Source organism: Malurus melanocephalus, unplaced genomic scaffold, assembly GCF_030028575.1.
Source record: "Malurus melanocephalus ecotype Western Australia unplaced genomic scaffold, MMel_1.1 scaffold_746, whole genome shotgun sequence".
Classification (NCBI taxonomy): domain Eukaryota; kingdom Metazoa; phylum Chordata; class Aves; order Passeriformes; family Maluridae; genus Malurus; species Malurus melanocephalus.
In genome coordinates this window covers 200,623-216,526 of record NW_026623978.1, presented here as the reverse complement: position 1 = coordinate 216,526, position 15,904 = coordinate 200,623, and the positions used below count along the sequence as shown (strand labels likewise).

Sequence of the window (15,904 nt, the reverse complement as noted above, 5' to 3'; positions counted from 1 at the left end):
TACCCAGTTACGACGACCACTCTGCAGACCGGAGGGCCTACGACCGGCGTTACTGTGACAGCTACMGGCGCAACGACTACAGCCGCGAGCGGGGCGACGCCTACTACGAGCCYGAGTACCGCCATTCCTACGAGTACCGGCGCTCCCGGGACCGCGAGGGCAGCTACCGGAGCTGCAAAAGCAGCCGGCGTAAGCACAGGCGGAGGCGGCGCCGCAGCCGGTCCTTTAGCCGCTCCTCATCGGTGAGTATCGTGCTGTGYTGCGCCTGCCCTGTAACCTTTCTCTCCCAGGTGCCGAGCTGGGTAAGTAGAAAACTCACTTTCTAACGCTCTCTCGGACTCGGCTTGAACTGTGTGTGKTAGAGAAGTTTTGGTGCAGAGCGTTCCTGCCCACGTCCCTCTGCGCCGGCRCGGCGCTGTGCCAGCTGGGCACGGGTGGCTGTGCCGCTCTCTCAGTGTTACCCGCTCATGTAGGAAGCTGGCGGGTCCCCAGGGTGGTGCTGCAGCTCTTCCTCTTTGGTGATGCTCACGGAGAGCTGTGTAGGAGCCCCAGGCAGGCAGGATTTGTGCGAGGCTCCAACAGCCAGCGCTCAGCTGGTCCCAGTCCYGGAGAGCCTGTGGCAGGTGGCTTGCCCGCTGTTTCTGGATCAGGCTGTGGCAGGAAGCCCCTGGCTCTGAGGGTGAGAACCTGCCCCAGAGCAGGATCCTCCTGGGTGGGCCCAGCTGATGTGGGGTGTCGTGTGAGGGGCTTTGCGGAGGAGCAGAGCTTTCGGACCACTCAGCTCAGGTGGAGGCAGAACCATCCCAGGCTCTTCCTGGCAGCGTCCCTGGCTTTCTCTTCTTGTCTGTTCTGCTGTTCACCTTCCACTTCTGTTAGACCCCAGACACGTTCTCTGCTCTGTGTGTGGAGCTCTCAGTGTTGTCTGGTCTGTTCTGGCTCTGTGTCCAGGGAGGGGATTGGGGGCTGGATTTGGGTCCCAAGTCTGCTGGCCGGTTGTTCCCAGGTATGGGCATACTTAGCTGAGGAACCGAAGGCAGGAATTTTTCTCTTCTCTGGCATAAACCTCTTATCTGCCTCATCCCAGGCTGTCCCTGTTCCCTGTTGGGCTCTGCTTTTCTTCTGGAAGTTAGTCCTTCCAGGATCAGCCTCTTCGGGGGAGGGTCTAGGAAGAAGTGTCTGTCTTTCCCCTGAAGTCACTGCAAACTCTCAGTTTTTGGATGGATCATTTATCTAGAGCTGCTTCTGAAATCTCGGAATTCATCTTTCCCTGAGTGTCGGGGCTGGGGGAAGCTGTGTGGGCGGTTATTGGAGTGGGATGGGGGTGCCTGTGGGGGCARCCTGGGCTTGTGCAGGACCTCCCGGCACCTGCCTCCTGCTGCCCTTGCTCTGTGGTGGCCGTGGGGCTACCAGGAGCCCCTTCCCGTGGCCTCTGGCCCTTGGCGTGCTCAGGCAGTCCCCAGGACCCCAAGGCCTGTGCTGTTCCTCTCTGAGCCCCCGTGGGAGCGAGAGCAGCCGGCTCCTTCCATGCCCCTCAGCCCCCTCACTCCGACAGCTCTGCTCTCACACTGGTTCGGGTTGGGGCTGTTTGTAGGTTCTTTTTTTTCTTATTTTTTTTCTTATTTTTTTTTTTCCTTTTTTTTTTTTTTTTTTGCTACAACGAAAAGCAAACTGTTTTTTTCTTTTCTGAGCTAGTGTGTTGTATCTTGACATGTTCCCTTGCAATATCCCTATCGTTATATATTCCTCTGTGCCGTATGAATTGGCTGGGAATCTCCTCCTGCAACCCCTCCTCAAACAACCATGTGAATTTCCAAACCAACCAATGCGTGACGCTGGCTGCTGCGCTGGTTTGAAAATCTGATTGGTGAATGATGAATTCCCTGTCTGCCTGGGCCAGCAGCGGAGTCGACAGAGCAGCAGAAGGGCCAAGAGTGTGGAGGACGACGACGAGGGGCATCTGATCTATCGCGTCGGCGACTGGCTACAAGAAAGATGTACAGCCAAATCGTAACATAATTTAGCTCTCTAGTTAAGCTCCCATCGCAGTCGCAGATCTGTCTTATCTTTCTGTTTCATTTTATTTTCATTGTTTATTAAAGAGAAACCCTCTCCTTTTCCTTCCCCTTTTGTTAAAGCTACGTTTATATTGTGTATTGTTACTGAAGTGCCAGGGAATTAGGGCAGCTGCCTTGTGCAGCCGGTGTCAGCCTTCCGCTGCTCCGGTCTCTCCAGCTGTGTGCAGGTTAGGTGTTGCAATGCATTCTCCTCTGCCCTGTGTATCRCTGCAGCCAGGTCCTGCTCCCTCTCTCAGTTCCTTCCCTTTCCTTCTCTCCCTCCCAGATGAGATTATCAGCACCTTGGGGGAAGGCACGTTCGGCAGAGTGGTGCAGTGCATGGATCACCGGAGGTACGTGGGGAAAGGAGAGATGACAGCTGGCAGTGGAGCTTTTTGGGTGTAACGTGGGTGCCTGGGGGTGAAAAATCAATCTTTTGGTTTCCACTATCCTCTGCTGCTTTGGGCACTCKCCCTCTTGGGTCGCCCATGTGCTGGGGGAAGCTTCAGGGCTGTTTAGGAAGGGAAGTGGCACAGCTTTGGTGGTCACCCCTTAATAASCTGCTCAAGCAAGGGTTTGTCAGGCTGGTCAGAAGGTCCCTTTCACAGGATACAACCCCTCTGGTCCCCTCAGGGCTCACCTTGTGCTTTCTTCCTGTTTCTTCCCCAGGGGTGGTGCACGTGTTGCTCTGAAAATCATCAAAAACGTCGAGAAATACAAAGAAGCTGCTCGGCTGGAAATCAACGTGCTGGAGAAAATCAACGAGAAGGATCCTGAGAACACCAAGTGAGTGTGCTCTTGGTATAGAGCAGGAAGGGCTTGTTTCAGATTGGGGTGGAAGAGGTGATTGGTGTTGTGTGGTTGAACGTGATCCTGGATAGTTTTGGAGGCATCTGTGGGATAGGGACTGAGCAGGGAAAGGAGGAGCCTGGTGACAAAGCCGAGCTCTGCCTTCAGAGCTGTTCCYAACTGGAATGTTTCTGTCAGTCTCTGCGTCAGGATGTTTGACTGGTTTGACTACCACGGCCACATGTGCATCTCCTTYGAGCTGCTGGGGCTCAGCACCTTCGATTTCCTGAAGGACAACAACTACCTGCCTTACCCCATCCACCAAGTACGGCACATGGCCTTCCAGGTGTGCCAGGCTGTCAAATGTAAGTGTTCTCTGTTCCTCTCCCCCTGCACTGGGCTGACCTGGGGAGGGGCCAAGCAGGTTGAAGTTTGGCAACTGGTGGCCCAGAGCAACAAGTTTTTGCTGTGGTTCTGAGGCTGAGCCTTYCTGCCCCTGTGGGAATGAATCCTCTTCATTTTCTGATGCTTGTGGGCTGGCAAGTAGCTCAGAGCACTCCAGCATCCACCCCCTGCACCTTCTGGCGATCAATACCATAAATCTTTGTGCTTCTACTGAAGCATYGTGGCCTGGGCTCTGCCTGGCAGGTCACACCCAGGTTGAAATGTGAGCTAAACTGGTGCCAKTGTGAGCAAACTGAACCCAGTGATGGCTTTTTTKGGGTGTGCAGCCTTGCTCTGTTTCTGTCCCCTCACCCTGACTCTCTTGGCTCCCTCAGTTCTGCACGACAATAAACTCACCCACACTGACCTCAAGCCGGAGAACATCCTCTTTGTGAACTCTGACTACGAGCTCTCCTACAACCTGGAAAAGGTAACCACTGCCTCCACTTGGGTGTCCTTTTGGATTCTTGGTGTCCCTGACCTTATCAGAGGAGTCAGACCCAGCCCCAGGGGATGTGGGCTCTGTGCAGTCCATCAAGGCCTTGCAGTACTCAGGCAGTGCTGGGTGAGCCATGGGCACCCCAGGTGTAGCTGGCTGGTGGTGGGAACTTGTTTGGGGCAGAGCTGGGGACCCCCAAAGCTTTCCCCTGCTGTGGAAAAGACCTTTAAAGCTCTCAGCTTTGTGAGGAAGGGGCTGGAGCTCGCGGGTGATGGATCCCATTCTCCCCCACGCAGAAGCGGGACGAGCGGAGCGTGAAGAGCACGGCCATCAGGGTGGTGGATTTTGGCAGTGCCACGTTTGACCACGAGCATCACAGCACAATTGTCTCCACCAGGCACTACCGGGCCCCTGAAGTCATCCTGGGTAGGTGGCACTGGGTCTCTGCCAGGGCAGTTGTGCCCCTTGATGGCACTGGGTGCTCCCCACTGGGCTGGGAAGTGTTTGGGGTTCCACATCCTGTCCTGGGTTTGCCCTGGGAGATGGGAAGTGCTTTATTTAACACCTCTGCAGTGCTGTTTATTGTGAAGGCCGTAGTTGTGGCCATGTTGTCATTGTGGGGTTGTTCAGCCTGGAGAAAAGGAGGTTCAAGGGGGAACCTCTGGCTCTTCACCACTCCCTGATAGGAGGGTGGTGCCACATGGGGTCAGGCTCTGCTCTCAGGGAACTTGGGCAGGACAAGAGGAAACAGCCCCAAGTTGTGCCAGGGGATATCCAGATTGGACATTGGGAGGATTTTTTTTCCTGGAAAGGGCTGTCAGGCATTAGAAGGGACTGCCCCGGGAAGTGGTGGAATCCCCATCCCTGGAAGTGTCCAAGGAATGCCTGAATGTGGCACTGAGTGCCCTGGTCTGGGTAACTCTGGGTAACAAGGTGGGGATTGGTCCCAGGTTGGAGTTGGTGATCTTAAAGGTCTTTTCCAACCTTGATGATTCCATGATTATCAGCTGATGTTTGGCATTGCTGCCAACAGTGCCCCAGCAGCCTGGCTGGGATGGAAAAAAAAAAACCACAAAAAAACCCCAAAAAAACCAACAACCAAAAATCCCACCAACTGTTTTTTCAGTTTTTTCTTTTTAGAAGGAAGAGTGATTTGGATTCTTGGGCTGTAACTGGATCATTTATTTAAAAAAAACCCTTGTTTTTCAGAGCTTGGCTGGAGCCAGCCATGTGATGTGTGGAGCATTGGCTGCATCATCTTTGAGTATTATGTGGGTTTCACCTTGTTCCAGGTGAGAACTGTGTTGTGTGGCTACTTCCCAAATGGTGAGAGGATKCTKGRTGCTCCCCAGCACAGCTCARAGCCCCTGGGACTGATGGGGGTCCCTCAATCCCTGCARCATTTAGAGACAGCCGAGGTGTTGGCCAGATGGTTCTGGGTGGGGGAATACCCAGGGGTGAGGACAGAACCTCTGGAATGTTCCATGCCTTCCCTTGACATTTCTCTCTCTCAGACACACGACAACCGGGAGCACCTGGCCATGATGGAGAGGATCCTGGGGCCAATTCCTTCTCGGATGGTCCGCAAGACAAGGTGAGCGAGGCCAGCTGGGCAGTGCAGGTTTGCCAGCCCTCCCTGCTCCACAGGCAGTGGTTTTCCCTGAGGGATCACATTTTGGAGGGGCTGGCACCTTGCAGGGTGAGTTGTGCTCACGTGTGACCTGCTCCTGCCTGTTTTTGTGACAGGAAACAGAAATATTTCTACCAYGGCCGCCTGGATTGGGACGAGAACACCTCAGCTGGACGCTACGTCCGGGAGAACTGCAAACCACTGCGGGTAAGGCAGCTCAGCCCCTCCTCAGATCCTCCTCTGGGTCAGCAAAATGTCAGACCAGCGACTTTCTGAGGGAGCCTTGGCTGTGCCAGGCATAAACCAAGATCAGCAGCCTGAGTTTAATCTGAAGTGGAGYGCATGGAGAGTTCAGAAGGGCCCTGGGGAAGGGAGGGTGTGTAGAAATCTGTCAGTTTTGGATAGAGAAGCACCGAGCTCAGGTCCAGGCTGAGTGATGGTCAGCTCAGGGAACATCCCAGGATAAAGTGTGGCCTTCCTTGAGCCTGACCATCCCCCTCCACCTCACAGCGATACCTGACCTCAGAGGCCGAGGACCATCACCGCCTGTTCGACCTCATCGAGAGCATGCTGGAGTAYGAACCGTCCAAACGTGTCACCCTGRCCGAGGCCCTCAAGCACCCCTTCTTCGACATGCTGGGCATGGAACCCAGCACAAAAATGTGGGACTCGAGCCGGGACATCAGCCGGTGACGCCACAGGTGCCAGYCAGCCCTCGGATTCTAGCCCCCGTGGAGGCCCCGTGTGATTTCTATTCAGACACTTGGTGCTTTTTTTTTTTTATACATGAGATGAACTTCCTTGGACACATGTTTATAAAGCTGTTAATATGTGAGATATTGTAAATAGCCCAGATTCTCTGCCAGCCTCGGGAGCACCACGGCCCCGAGCTGCTGTCGCTGCTGCCGTTTTCGTGAGGTGAGGGGGGCCTGTGTGTCTGTGCTGTAAATACCTCTCGTGTTGCTTTGTCTCCTGTTTCTGCCCCCTCCTCGGTGTAAATACTCCAGGACTCGCAGCTCTCTGTAGCTTCTCTGTTTTCCCTTGTAAGTTATGGAACTGGTGGGACTGCATGGGAATTATTTTTTGGATCAATGTCATAGCCCATCCCCACACCAGAGTTTTATAAGATTTTTGTACAGTCTTTGTGAAAAATAAATATGAAGTGAATAAAGCRCCTGGCCTGGGTTTGGCCTGACAGCAGCTGATCCTGGGGCTGTTCTGCTGTGCTCAGTAGGGGAAAAGAGGGATGAAAGGAACTTTGTGGTCCAGGAGAACAGCTCTATCCACCTGCACGATTCCTCTCAAGCAAACACTGTGCAGGAGCTGCTTTCGGCCCTCAGCTGCAGCTGGACCTGAGTCAATACTGGTGTGATGGGCAGCAAACCAGGGGCTGGCTCCTTCTTCATGCCCTGGGTCCAGTTTTGGGGTGGGAGACAGAAAAAGGGACGATGGGGCCCTCAGAGAGGTKTTTTTTTACCTGAAGAAACCTCTCAGCCTTAGGGTGGAGCGCTGGCTGCTGGAAAGAGGGTGTCAGGAGCCCACATCCAGCTGTTCTACACCCACCCCAGGGCTGTTGATGTCTTTTTGGCTCTGCAGGGAGGCTGGGCCTTGGTTTGGGCTGTTCCCTGGGTATTTCTGGAGCTCTTTCACAGCTGATGGCAGAGGGGAGAGTCACTGCGGTGCGGGTGACAAACCTGCTCTGCTGAACCCTCTGCTGTGGCTCCACCAGGCTGTGCCARCTGTCCTGGCCCTGGCAGGCTCTCRTGGTGCAGAGGGGAAAGGAAAYGTCTGGTTTGAGCTCGAGTGAGTTTGAGGTAGTCTTAGGAAGGGTGACAGTGAGGGATCTCCATGGGCTTGGCATCCTGACTCACTGAGCTTGGGCTGGSAGGCCTCACCTTCCTGCTGTGGCAGCCAGGGCAGACCCTGTCCCACTGCCCGTGTGCCCAGCCCTWCCCTGGGGCTGGAGAAGGATCAGAGTGACCAAATCATACCTGTGGTCTATCTCAGACTGAAAAAAAAAAAAAAAAACAAACCAAATTGACACTGGTGTCCAAAAGCCAAACCCAAGGCTTCTACCTGCCCAGGTGCCACCTGTCTGGGTTGAGGTGGGGGCTCACCTGTGGGGTTTTGTGTCATTTTAAGTCTGTTCGGAGTCTAAAGGATATTTTTAGCAGGCTCTGCTGAGAGCTGGGAGGGGACTGAGGGCAGGGACAGGTGCCTGTCCTGCTCCTGTGATGCTGAGGAATCCCTGCTCGGGAGCGGATCAGTGCGCAGTCCGTGGGCAGCTGGAGAGGATGGATTTGTGGATTCCTATAAATAACCGATACAGGAGACACAAGAGAAATTCCCCAAGTGCTCGTCGTGCCGCGAGTCCTGGCTATGGTGACAACTGCGGGGGTGGCCCCGGCGACCCCATGGATCCCGCCTGGGGGGGCTGCAGGCCCACAGCACCACGGCCCCGGTAAGAGCAGGGAGCTGGGCGGGGGGATGGGGGTGAGGCCTCGGGGGGACCCGCAGGAGGGGCCGCTGTCCCGGTACCTGCGGCTGGGTGGGGCCCCGCAACCGTGGGAGAACCGGGGGGCGATGGGTATCGGGATAGGGGGACCGGGGGGCGATGGGGACTGGGACAGGGACACCGGGGGGTGATGGGGACCGGGAGGGGATGGGCACCGGGACAGGGACACCGGGGGGCGATGGGGACCGGGACAGGGACACCGGGGGGCGATGGGGACCGGGACAGGGACACCGGGGGGTGATGGGTATCGGGATAGGGACACCGGGACAGGGACACCGTGGGGCGATGGGGATCGGGACAGGGACACCGTGGGGCGATGGGGACCGGGACAAGGGACACCGGGGCGCAATGGGGACCGGGACAGGGACACCGGGGGGCGATGGGGACCGGCACAGGGAAAACGGGGGACGATGGTTACCGGGACAGGGACAGGGACAGGGACACCGGGGGACGATGGGCACCGGGCCAGGGACACCGAGGAGGGGGTGGACACCGGGACAGGGACACCGGGGGGCGATGGGGACCGGGACAGGGACACCGGGGGGCGATGGGGACCGGGACAGGGACACCGGGGAGGGGGTGGACACCGGGATAGGGACACCGGGGGGCGATGGGCACCCGTCCCGGTCTCCGCTGTCGTGGGGGGAGCCGTGAGAAAATGGGGGGGAGGGTAACGGGATGCGCCGCACGTGACCCCCCCCTTGGACACGTGGCCGCGTCACGTGCGCGCCCCACCCGCGGCGCGGCCCCGGCGCGTGCGCAGCCGCCCCCTGCGGCGGGGTCTCCCCGATGACGTCACGGCGCGGCGGGACCAATCAGCGGGCGGGAGGGGCGGGGCTCGGTGGCGGCGGCGGCGCCGGTCCCGCGGGTCCCCGCGCGCGCGCGCTCCCGGTCCCGGTCCCGGTCCGGCCATGGCCCAACGCGGCGGCCCCGCCGTGCTCCCGGACAACCCCTTCCAGGACCCCGCCACGCTGCAAACCGGCCCGGTGCTGGACGGATACAACCCGTTCGAGAACGACGCGGTGAGCGGCGGGGCCTGCCCGGACACCGGGGCCTGTCCGAGTACCGGGGCCTGCCTGGGGCACCGAGGCTCCTTCCCGGGTAGCGGAGCCCTCCCCACGGCCGGCGCAGTCTCACCGCTCTCCTCTCCCCCTGCAGCCGCCGCCGCCGTTCCAGACCCCTTCGGTAGCCCCGCCACCACCGGCACCGGCGGCTGCGCAGCCCCCGCGGAAGGCGAGTCCCACCGAGCCCCGCAACTACGGCTCCTATGGCTCGCAGGTACGGGGGAAGGCGCCGCCGGGCCGGGAGGGTACGGGCGGCGGCGGGAGCCCAGGTTTGTGTCCCACTSTCCGCAGGCCTCGGCCGCCGCCGCCACGGCGGAGCTGCTGAAGCGGCAGGAGGAACTCAACCGGAAAGCGGAGGAGCTGGACCGGCGGGAGCGGGAGCTGCAGAACGCGGCCCTGGGCGGTTCGCAAAGTGAGTGGCTGCGGGGCTGGGGAGGGACGGGACCCGCTGCGAGCCTTCCTCGCTCCTCACTGCCTTCCGTCCGCAGCGAGGCTCAACAACTGGCCCCCGCTGCCGTCCTTCTGCCCGGTGAAGCCCTGCTTCTACCAGGACATTCCCGTGGAGATCCCYGCTGACTTCCAGAAGACCGTTACCACCATGTACTACCTCTGGATGGGTGAGAGGAACCTCGGGAACCATGGGAGGAGGTGGAGGAGTGAACATCCTGCTGGGGAAATGGGGATGAACAGGTGGTTCTGGGGGGTTGGGGAGCCCAGCTCGGGCTCCTGAGTGCTGTCCCCTCCCTCAGCCAGCACCATCGCTCTCTTCTTCAACTTCCTGGCCTCGCTCGCCTGGTTCTGCGTGGACCCCTCGTATGGTTCTGGGTTCGGCCTGTCCATCCTCTGGGCTCTGCTCTACACGCCCTGCTCCTTCGTCTGCTGGTATCGGCCCATGTACAAAGCGTTCAGGTGCGTTCCTGTGCCCCATGTCCCTGCTCCAGCTCCTTGGGGCCTCGGGCTCTGCGGGACGTGGGTGTTCCACCCCAAAGTTCCCCATTCCCCCTGCATCTCCTGCTTTCTAAGAAAAGTTTGAGAGCTCTTTTCTGTGGCCTAACCTCGCCGGTCTCTTCCTTCCAGGAGCGACAGTTCCTTCAACTTCTTTGTCTTCTTCTTCGTGTTCTTTGCCCAGAACGTGATGTACGTGCTGCAGGCCATTGGCATCCCAAACTGGGGGTTCAGGTGAGCCACGTGCTGACCCCAAAGAGGCGAGAGGAGGGTGGGGAGGAAGGAACCCGGGGACAGCGGGCTCTTGTTTTGCAGTGGCTGGATCCTGAGCCTGATAGCGCTGCGGACTAACACGGCCGTGGCTGTGATGATGATCCTGGTGTCCCTGTCCTTCACGGCCGTGGCTGTGCTGGGGATCATTATGCTGAAAAAGGTGAGTTTGGATCAAAGCCTGTGGTCAGACCCCTGCATTTGGGGGAGCAGCCCTGACCCCCGCCCTGCTCCCACCCTCCAGATCCACTCTCTGTACCGCCGGACGGGCGCCAGCTTCCAGAAGGCTCAGGAGGAGTTTGCRGCCGGGGTCTTCTCCAACCAGGCCGTGCGCACAGCCGCGGCCAACGCCGCCGCCGGCGCGGCCACCAACGCCTTCCGCGCGCCGTAGCCGTGCGGGCACCTGGCCCTGCCTCCCCGGCGCACGCGGGCTCTTCCCGAGGAAGAGGAAAATCCGAGTTTGCACTTTCCACTGGATCCCCGTGCGTCCGCATCAGCTGTCAGAGGCTGCCTCATCCCAGCTTGGAAGTGCTGGTGCCTGAATTGTCTGCTGCTCTTAACCCCCTTTCCTCACGGACAGAGGCTGTTCTGGTTTGTGCTGGTCCCCTCCCCTCAGCAGACTGGGGGGAGCGGGGTGGGAAGCGCTGCGGCCGAGCCCTGAGCCCACCATTGCCCTTCCAGCAGCAGCTGCTGGGGGTGGGAGCCTCCTCCCGATGGCTGCAACGCCGCTTCCAGGGACTGCAATGGTCACTTGCTTTCCTCTGTGCTCTCCCGTTTCCCTGCCTGGCGATGACACTTGTGCACCCTGGGGTTCGGAGGGGCCCCTTGCCCCCTGTGTGCCCAGGGACCCCCGTGCTCGGCCGAGAATCCCCCTCTCCGTCCTGGGGCTTGCTCCAGCGGGATGGGGATGGGGCTGGTGCTGTCCTCAGCGTGTCCTGTCCTTTTGTTCCCGTCCCTTTCCCTGTCCTCTCCCTCTCTCCAGGCACAGGGACGAGGGGAGCAGGGCAGGGCCGGGCAGCGCTCGGGCAGCTGCTGCCTGTGGGGATCCTGCCTTTAGCCCGTGTGGACCCCAAAGCCAGGCTGGGTGCTGAGGAGCAGCCCCTGGTGTTTACATGGCTCCCCCTTCGCCTTTGGGGAGGGGTGGACAGCTCCTTCCGTCCCCCTCCCCACCCGCTTCAAGGACTGTGACCCCTCGCTCCCCCCAGCACCCTTCACCCAGAGCCTTCACCCTGCTCGGGGGCTGAGCCAGACCCTGTGCGCAGCCCCGTGCCCCCCTTACCTGCCCTCTGTCCCCTGTCCCGGTGTCCCCGGAGATGCCCAGGACAGGTCTCATGCGTTCTGCTTTGCCCCATCTCCTCTCAGATGCTCTCGGTTTGTCCCTGCAGCTCCGGGGCTGGCGAGAGGCTTTGTGCCTTCAGCTGTGGGGGCCGGTGCCCGCCCCGTCCCGCTGCGGCGAGGGCTCCTGCGGGGGTCCCCGCCTCCCCCGCTGCTCCCCCTGTGCTGTCCCCGACCGCCTCCGGGTTTATTTAAGGAATAAATGAAGTTTCACTCTGTTTCCTTCACTGTCTCCGTGCTCTCACCGGCGCCGGGGGGAGCGGCGGGGCCGGGGTCGGTGTCGCAGCTCCCGGGGGCGGTGTGGGTGGACTACAGCTCCCGTCGTGCCGCACAGGGGCGGCCCCGGGGCGGGCGCGGCCGAGCAGCTGCTCCTCAGCGGGGACCGTCCCCGCAGCTCCCGGAGCTCCGGCCTCCAGCTGCGGCCCCGGGCATCCCKGAGGGCGCGGCGGCGGCGATGCTCGGCCGCAGCCTCCCTCCGGCCCGGTGTCCCCGCCCGCCGCTCCGTACGGCGCCGGGGCTGCGGGGCTCGGGGCGGACAGAGCGCCGGTAGCCGCCCGCCCTTACCGCTACCGGCGCCCGCYGCCCGCGGAGGATGCTCCGGTCCGGACCGCGGCTCCCGCCTGCTGCCGCTGCCCCGGGGGCCGCGTCCCGGGCGGCGGCTCTCGGTCCCCGCGGGGCGGGATGATCCCCCGGCGAGGGCCCGGCGCTCCACCGACGGCCAGGGAGGAGGCGGCGGTCCCGGGGCCGCGCTCCGTTGTCGGCCGGCGGCTCTAGGCCGGCCCCGGTGCTCAGGGAGCGGTGAGGCCGGTTCTGTCCTCCGCCGAGCTTCTGGCGGCCCCGGCCCCGCGTGGCCGTGGGCGCTGCCCGAGCCCCCCCCGCCCCGCCCGGGGCAGTGAAGAGCCGCCGTCAGCATCCTCCGGGAGGCGAAAGGTGGAGCCCGGCCCGTTCCCGCAGAGCGGCCGCTCCCGCTGCCCGCGGTCCTGGCGCGGTGCCGCCGGCTGCCCCGGGGCTCCGGGGCCGGCCCCGAGCCACCGCCCGCCGCGGCCATGCCCTCCCCCACCGACTCCAGCCGCTCGCTGACCGGCCGCAGCTCCCGCAGCCTCACCCACCTCCGCCTTCAGCGCACCTGGCTGCAGGTCCTGCTGGTCCTGGGTCTCGTCCAAGCCATCCTGGGCGTCCTCATCGTCACCTTCAGCCTGGTGGCGGCCACCATCACGCCCTCCACCAAAATCCGGCACTCMTGCCCGTCCTGGGCCGGCTTCTCGGTGAGTGTGGGGCCGGGGCGGCGCGGGGAGGGGGCTGCACGGCTCCCCGGGGGCCGAGCTTGCGGCCGGTCCCAAGGGAGGGCAGCCCCGCTGCTCCCCCACCCTCTGCCCGTGGCTGCCGCGGTGCATTGTGGGAGAATCCCAAGGGCTCCCCCAGGGTGACTCTGTGAGGGATGGGGACCCCCGAGGGGTGCGGGGACGCGCTGAGGTTTGCGCTGCGGGCAGGGAGGAAAGCGGGGGCACAGCAGTGACCACAGGGCAGGGACCGGGTAGCGATGGGGGCTCTGCTCTCTCTGCTGGACATTGGGGTGAGGGCAGGAGCCGGGGTCCCCCGCGGTGAATCTCCAGCACGGATCGTGGCCTGGGTTTGCTGCCCAGCCAGAGCAGCCCGCAGTCCCCCGGCCCTGAATCAGCAGTTTCTCCCATCTTGTCGGCGCCAGGGCTGCTCCGACCGCCCTGCTGCTCCTGGGCTGGCTCCAGGCCTGCAGGGGTCGGGGGGCTCTGCCCGCCGCCAGGGGCTGCTCGGGGCCCCAAAGGGGCAGAGCTTCCACCCCGTGCTCACGCCGGGCCTTGCGCCTCCGCAGCTGGCGCTGTCCGGGCTCGTCGGCATCATCTCCTGGAAGCGGCCGCTCACCCTGGTGGTAGGTGTTGGGGGGAYGCCCCTGGGCAGGCGGGGGAGTCCAGGATGGGGGGTTCGAACATCCCCTCGCCCCCGCTCCGCAGCCCTGCGCGGCCGGCAGCCCCTCTCCTCCCGCTGCAGATCGCCTTCTTCACGCTGCTGTCGGTGCTGGGCGTCATGCTGAGCCTCGCCGGCTCCATCCTGTCCTGCCAGAACGCGCAGCTGGTCAAGAGCCTGGAGGCCTGCGAGAGGGTGAGGCTGAGCGGGGGCAGCCCCCGGTGCCCCCCGGGCCTCTCCGCACAGCTCATCCCCGGCTGCGGTGCTCCGGGGAGCTGCACAGCCGGGGTCGAGCCGCGGGTCGCGCTGGTGGCTCTCAGGGGACAGCGCGGCATCCGCAGCTTCCTCACGGTGTTTCCTGTCCCCAGGAGAGGGACTCGTGTGTCTGCTGCCAGGCCCGCTCGGAGCCCCCGCCCGCCTCCTGCAGCCAGCAGAGCGAGATGCTGACCATGTTCCCCAACCCCAACTGCCGGAGCATCCGCGTGGCACTCAAGGTGCACGGYCAGGGGGATACCAGGGCTCCCTGGGAAGCGGCCGCACGCCCGGCCACGCTCTGCGGGCTCCGCAGCTCACCCCACTGCTCCCCAGGATCTCCTCTTCAGCGTCTGCGGCTTGACCATCTTCTCCACCGTCATCTGCACGCTCTCCGCCGTCGTGTGCTGCATCCAGATCTTCTCGCTCGACATTGTCCATGTGGTGAGTCCCAGCTCCGGGCCGGATGGGGCTGGGATGGGTTCTGGGGTGCCAGGAGCTGGTCCCAGCCAGGTGCAGATTAAAGCCCGGGATGCACATCCCTTGCTGGATTCCTGGGCAGGAGGTCTCAGCTCTCCCTTCTCCCTTCTCCCTGCAGCTGGTCCCCCAGCGCTCGAGCTCTGTGACGTTGGAGTGCACGTCCCCACCCGACACCTTTCTGCAGAGCATGATGGACTTCGACGAGTTCGTGCCCCCGGTGCCACCGCCCCCTTATTACCCACCTGAGTACACCTGCAGCTCCGAGACGGATGCGCAGAGGTACCAGCCTGGAGCTGGTGGAGCAGGGGGGGTTTGTGTGTCCCCACGCAGGGCTCGTCCCACCCTGTGCTGCTTTTCTGCTCTTGCCTCCGCAGCATCACCTACAACGGCTCCATGGACAGCCCCGTGCCCCTCTATCCAACCGATTTCCCCCCGTCGTACGAGACCGTGATGGGGCTGCGGGGAGACAGCCAGGTGAGGGCTGCGGGCGAGGGGGACCGGGCAGGGCGGGCTCCTTCTCGGCTGAGCCCTGAGCGCTTTGTCCCTCAGGCCACCCTGTACGACTCGCAGCTGACCGATGGCTCCCACGCCTGCACCTGCGACCGCGTCCCCTCCATCGTGCTCAGCGGAGAAGGTGAGCGCTCCCCCCGGCGTGGGGGACGGGACAGGGACCGTGGCGGCTCCGGCTCTTCCCGGCAGCTCCTCAGCGGCGCCCACCCGCTCCTCTCAGTGTCCATGGACAGCGGCTCGCTGATCATGTCCGAGATCATGGACATCCCCGGGGACAGCAGCCCCTCGGAGGACTCGTGCCTGCTGGAGCTGCAGGGCTCCATGCGCTCCGTGGATTACGTCCTGTTCCGCTCCATCCAGCGCAGCCGCGCCGATTAYTGCCTGAGCGTGGACTGCGTGCAGTGCAGCCACCACGCTCGCAGCCCCACGCTGGGCTTGCAGGGCCCCTTCGAGGAGACACCCCAACCCCGCGTGCGGGGAGAGCGATCCTACTCGTGCTCCACGGCGGAGCCCGGCCACGACGGCATCCTGGCCGGGGGAGCCGTCACCCACAGCTGCAACCGGCTGGCGGGGCTGGCGCGCTGCGCCGGGCCCTGCTTCCCCGAGGTGCGGCTCAAGGACAAGGGCTCCTCGCTGCAGGGACGCGGGGGTGGCCGCCCCGCCGAGCCCGGTCGCCCCGGCCAGCCCCGGCGCAACAGCGAGACCTCCTGCCCGTCGTCGCCGGCCCCGGGGCTGGCCCCGCGCCCGCTGCTGAGGTCACACAGTGACCCCGGTGTCCCGATGGCCAGCCACGCTGGTAGGTGACGGTGACCGGCGGGAGGGGATGGGGATGTTCTGCAGCCGGGATGTGCTGCAGGGTTTGGCTGCACAGATGGGATTAGAGGCGKTCTGGGGAGGAACGGGGGGAGAAGGGGAGGTCTGCTGGGCTGGGAGCTGGGTGGTGACAGGGGGCTGTGGTGCCTGGGCTCGGCACAGCCCAAACCTGAGGGCTCTCTCTGCTCCCAGCAGATTTCAGGGAAGTACTTTATACCAAAGCATTGGAGGACACCGTGTCCGACTCCTCCGCTGATACAGGTGAGGGCACTGGGATGCACTGGGATAGAAAGGGGGCTTGGGAAGGGGTCTGTGACCCTTTGAGGACCGGGCTCACTGTGCTGGGGCTGGGACAAATGGGACCCACAGTGGGACTGCTCCTGCTGACCARGGATGGGAGACAGCAGGACCCCAGGCCTGTGG

At 62.6% G+C, this 15,904-nt stretch overlaps 3 protein-coding genes across 4 annotated transcripts in view; all 3 read left to right on the top strand.

Moving 5' to 3' along the window:
- CLK2 (CDC like kinase 2) overlaps nt 1–6,519 on the top strand; it is an 11,477-nt gene extending 4,958 nt beyond the window's left edge. The window contains exons 3-13 of one of the 2 annotated variants that reach the window (XM_057384786.1): nt 8–242; nt 1,901–1,994; nt 2,341–2,407; nt 2,724–2,840; nt 3,042–3,208; nt 3,623–3,717; nt 4,023–4,152; nt 4,936–5,018; nt 5,241–5,320; nt 5,473–5,563; nt 5,867–6,519. In XM_057384786.1, coding sequence (XP_057240769.1) covers nt 8–242; nt 1,901–1,994; nt 2,341–2,407; nt 2,724–2,840; nt 3,042–3,208; nt 3,623–3,717; nt 4,023–4,152; nt 4,936–5,018; nt 5,241–5,320; nt 5,473–5,563; nt 5,867–6,049 — 1,342 coding nt within the window. In that variant the 3' untranslated portion in view covers nt 6,050–6,519. Of the gene's footprint in view, nt 1–7; nt 243–1,897; nt 1,995–2,340; nt 2,408–2,723; nt 2,841–3,041; nt 3,209–3,622; nt 3,718–4,022; nt 4,153–4,935; nt 5,019–5,240; nt 5,321–5,472; nt 5,564–5,866 lie in introns of both variants that reach the window. The other variant, XM_057384785.1, reaches the window with a different exon arrangement.
- Nucleotides 6,520–8,696: 2,177 nt separating this feature from the next.
- Nucleotides 8,697–11,721, top strand: SCAMP3 (secretory carrier membrane protein 3). Its single transcript, XM_057384788.1, has 8 exons — nt 8,697–8,893; nt 9,030–9,149; nt 9,227–9,347; nt 9,424–9,552; nt 9,685–9,844; nt 10,013–10,114; nt 10,196–10,313; nt 10,395–11,721. The coding sequence occupies exons 1-8, from the start codon at nt 8,783–8,785 to the stop codon at nt 10,539–10,541; spliced, it is 1,008 nt and encodes a 335-aa protein (XP_057240771.1). The 5' UTR covers nt 8,697–8,782; the 3' UTR covers nt 10,542–11,721.
- A 242-nt stretch (nt 11,722–11,963) lies between these two features.
- The window catches only part of ENTREP3 (endosomal transmembrane epsin interactor 3), a 6,565-nt gene continuing 2,624 nt past the window's right edge, over nt 11,964–15,904 (top strand). The window contains exons 1-10 of the mRNA XM_057384774.1: nt 11,964–12,750; nt 13,335–13,391; nt 13,511–13,621; nt 13,795–13,920; nt 14,015–14,122; nt 14,277–14,437; nt 14,533–14,632; nt 14,708–14,792; nt 14,889–15,464; nt 15,674–15,789. Coding sequence (XP_057240757.1) covers nt 12,532–12,750; nt 13,335–13,391; nt 13,511–13,621; nt 13,795–13,920; nt 14,015–14,122; nt 14,277–14,437; nt 14,533–14,632; nt 14,708–14,792; nt 14,889–15,464; nt 15,674–15,789 — 1,659 coding nt within the window. The 5' untranslated portion in view covers nt 11,964–12,531. The remainder of the gene's footprint in view (nt 12,751–13,334; nt 13,392–13,510; nt 13,622–13,794; nt 13,921–14,014; nt 14,123–14,276; nt 14,438–14,532; nt 14,633–14,707; nt 14,793–14,888; nt 15,465–15,673; nt 15,790–15,904) is intronic.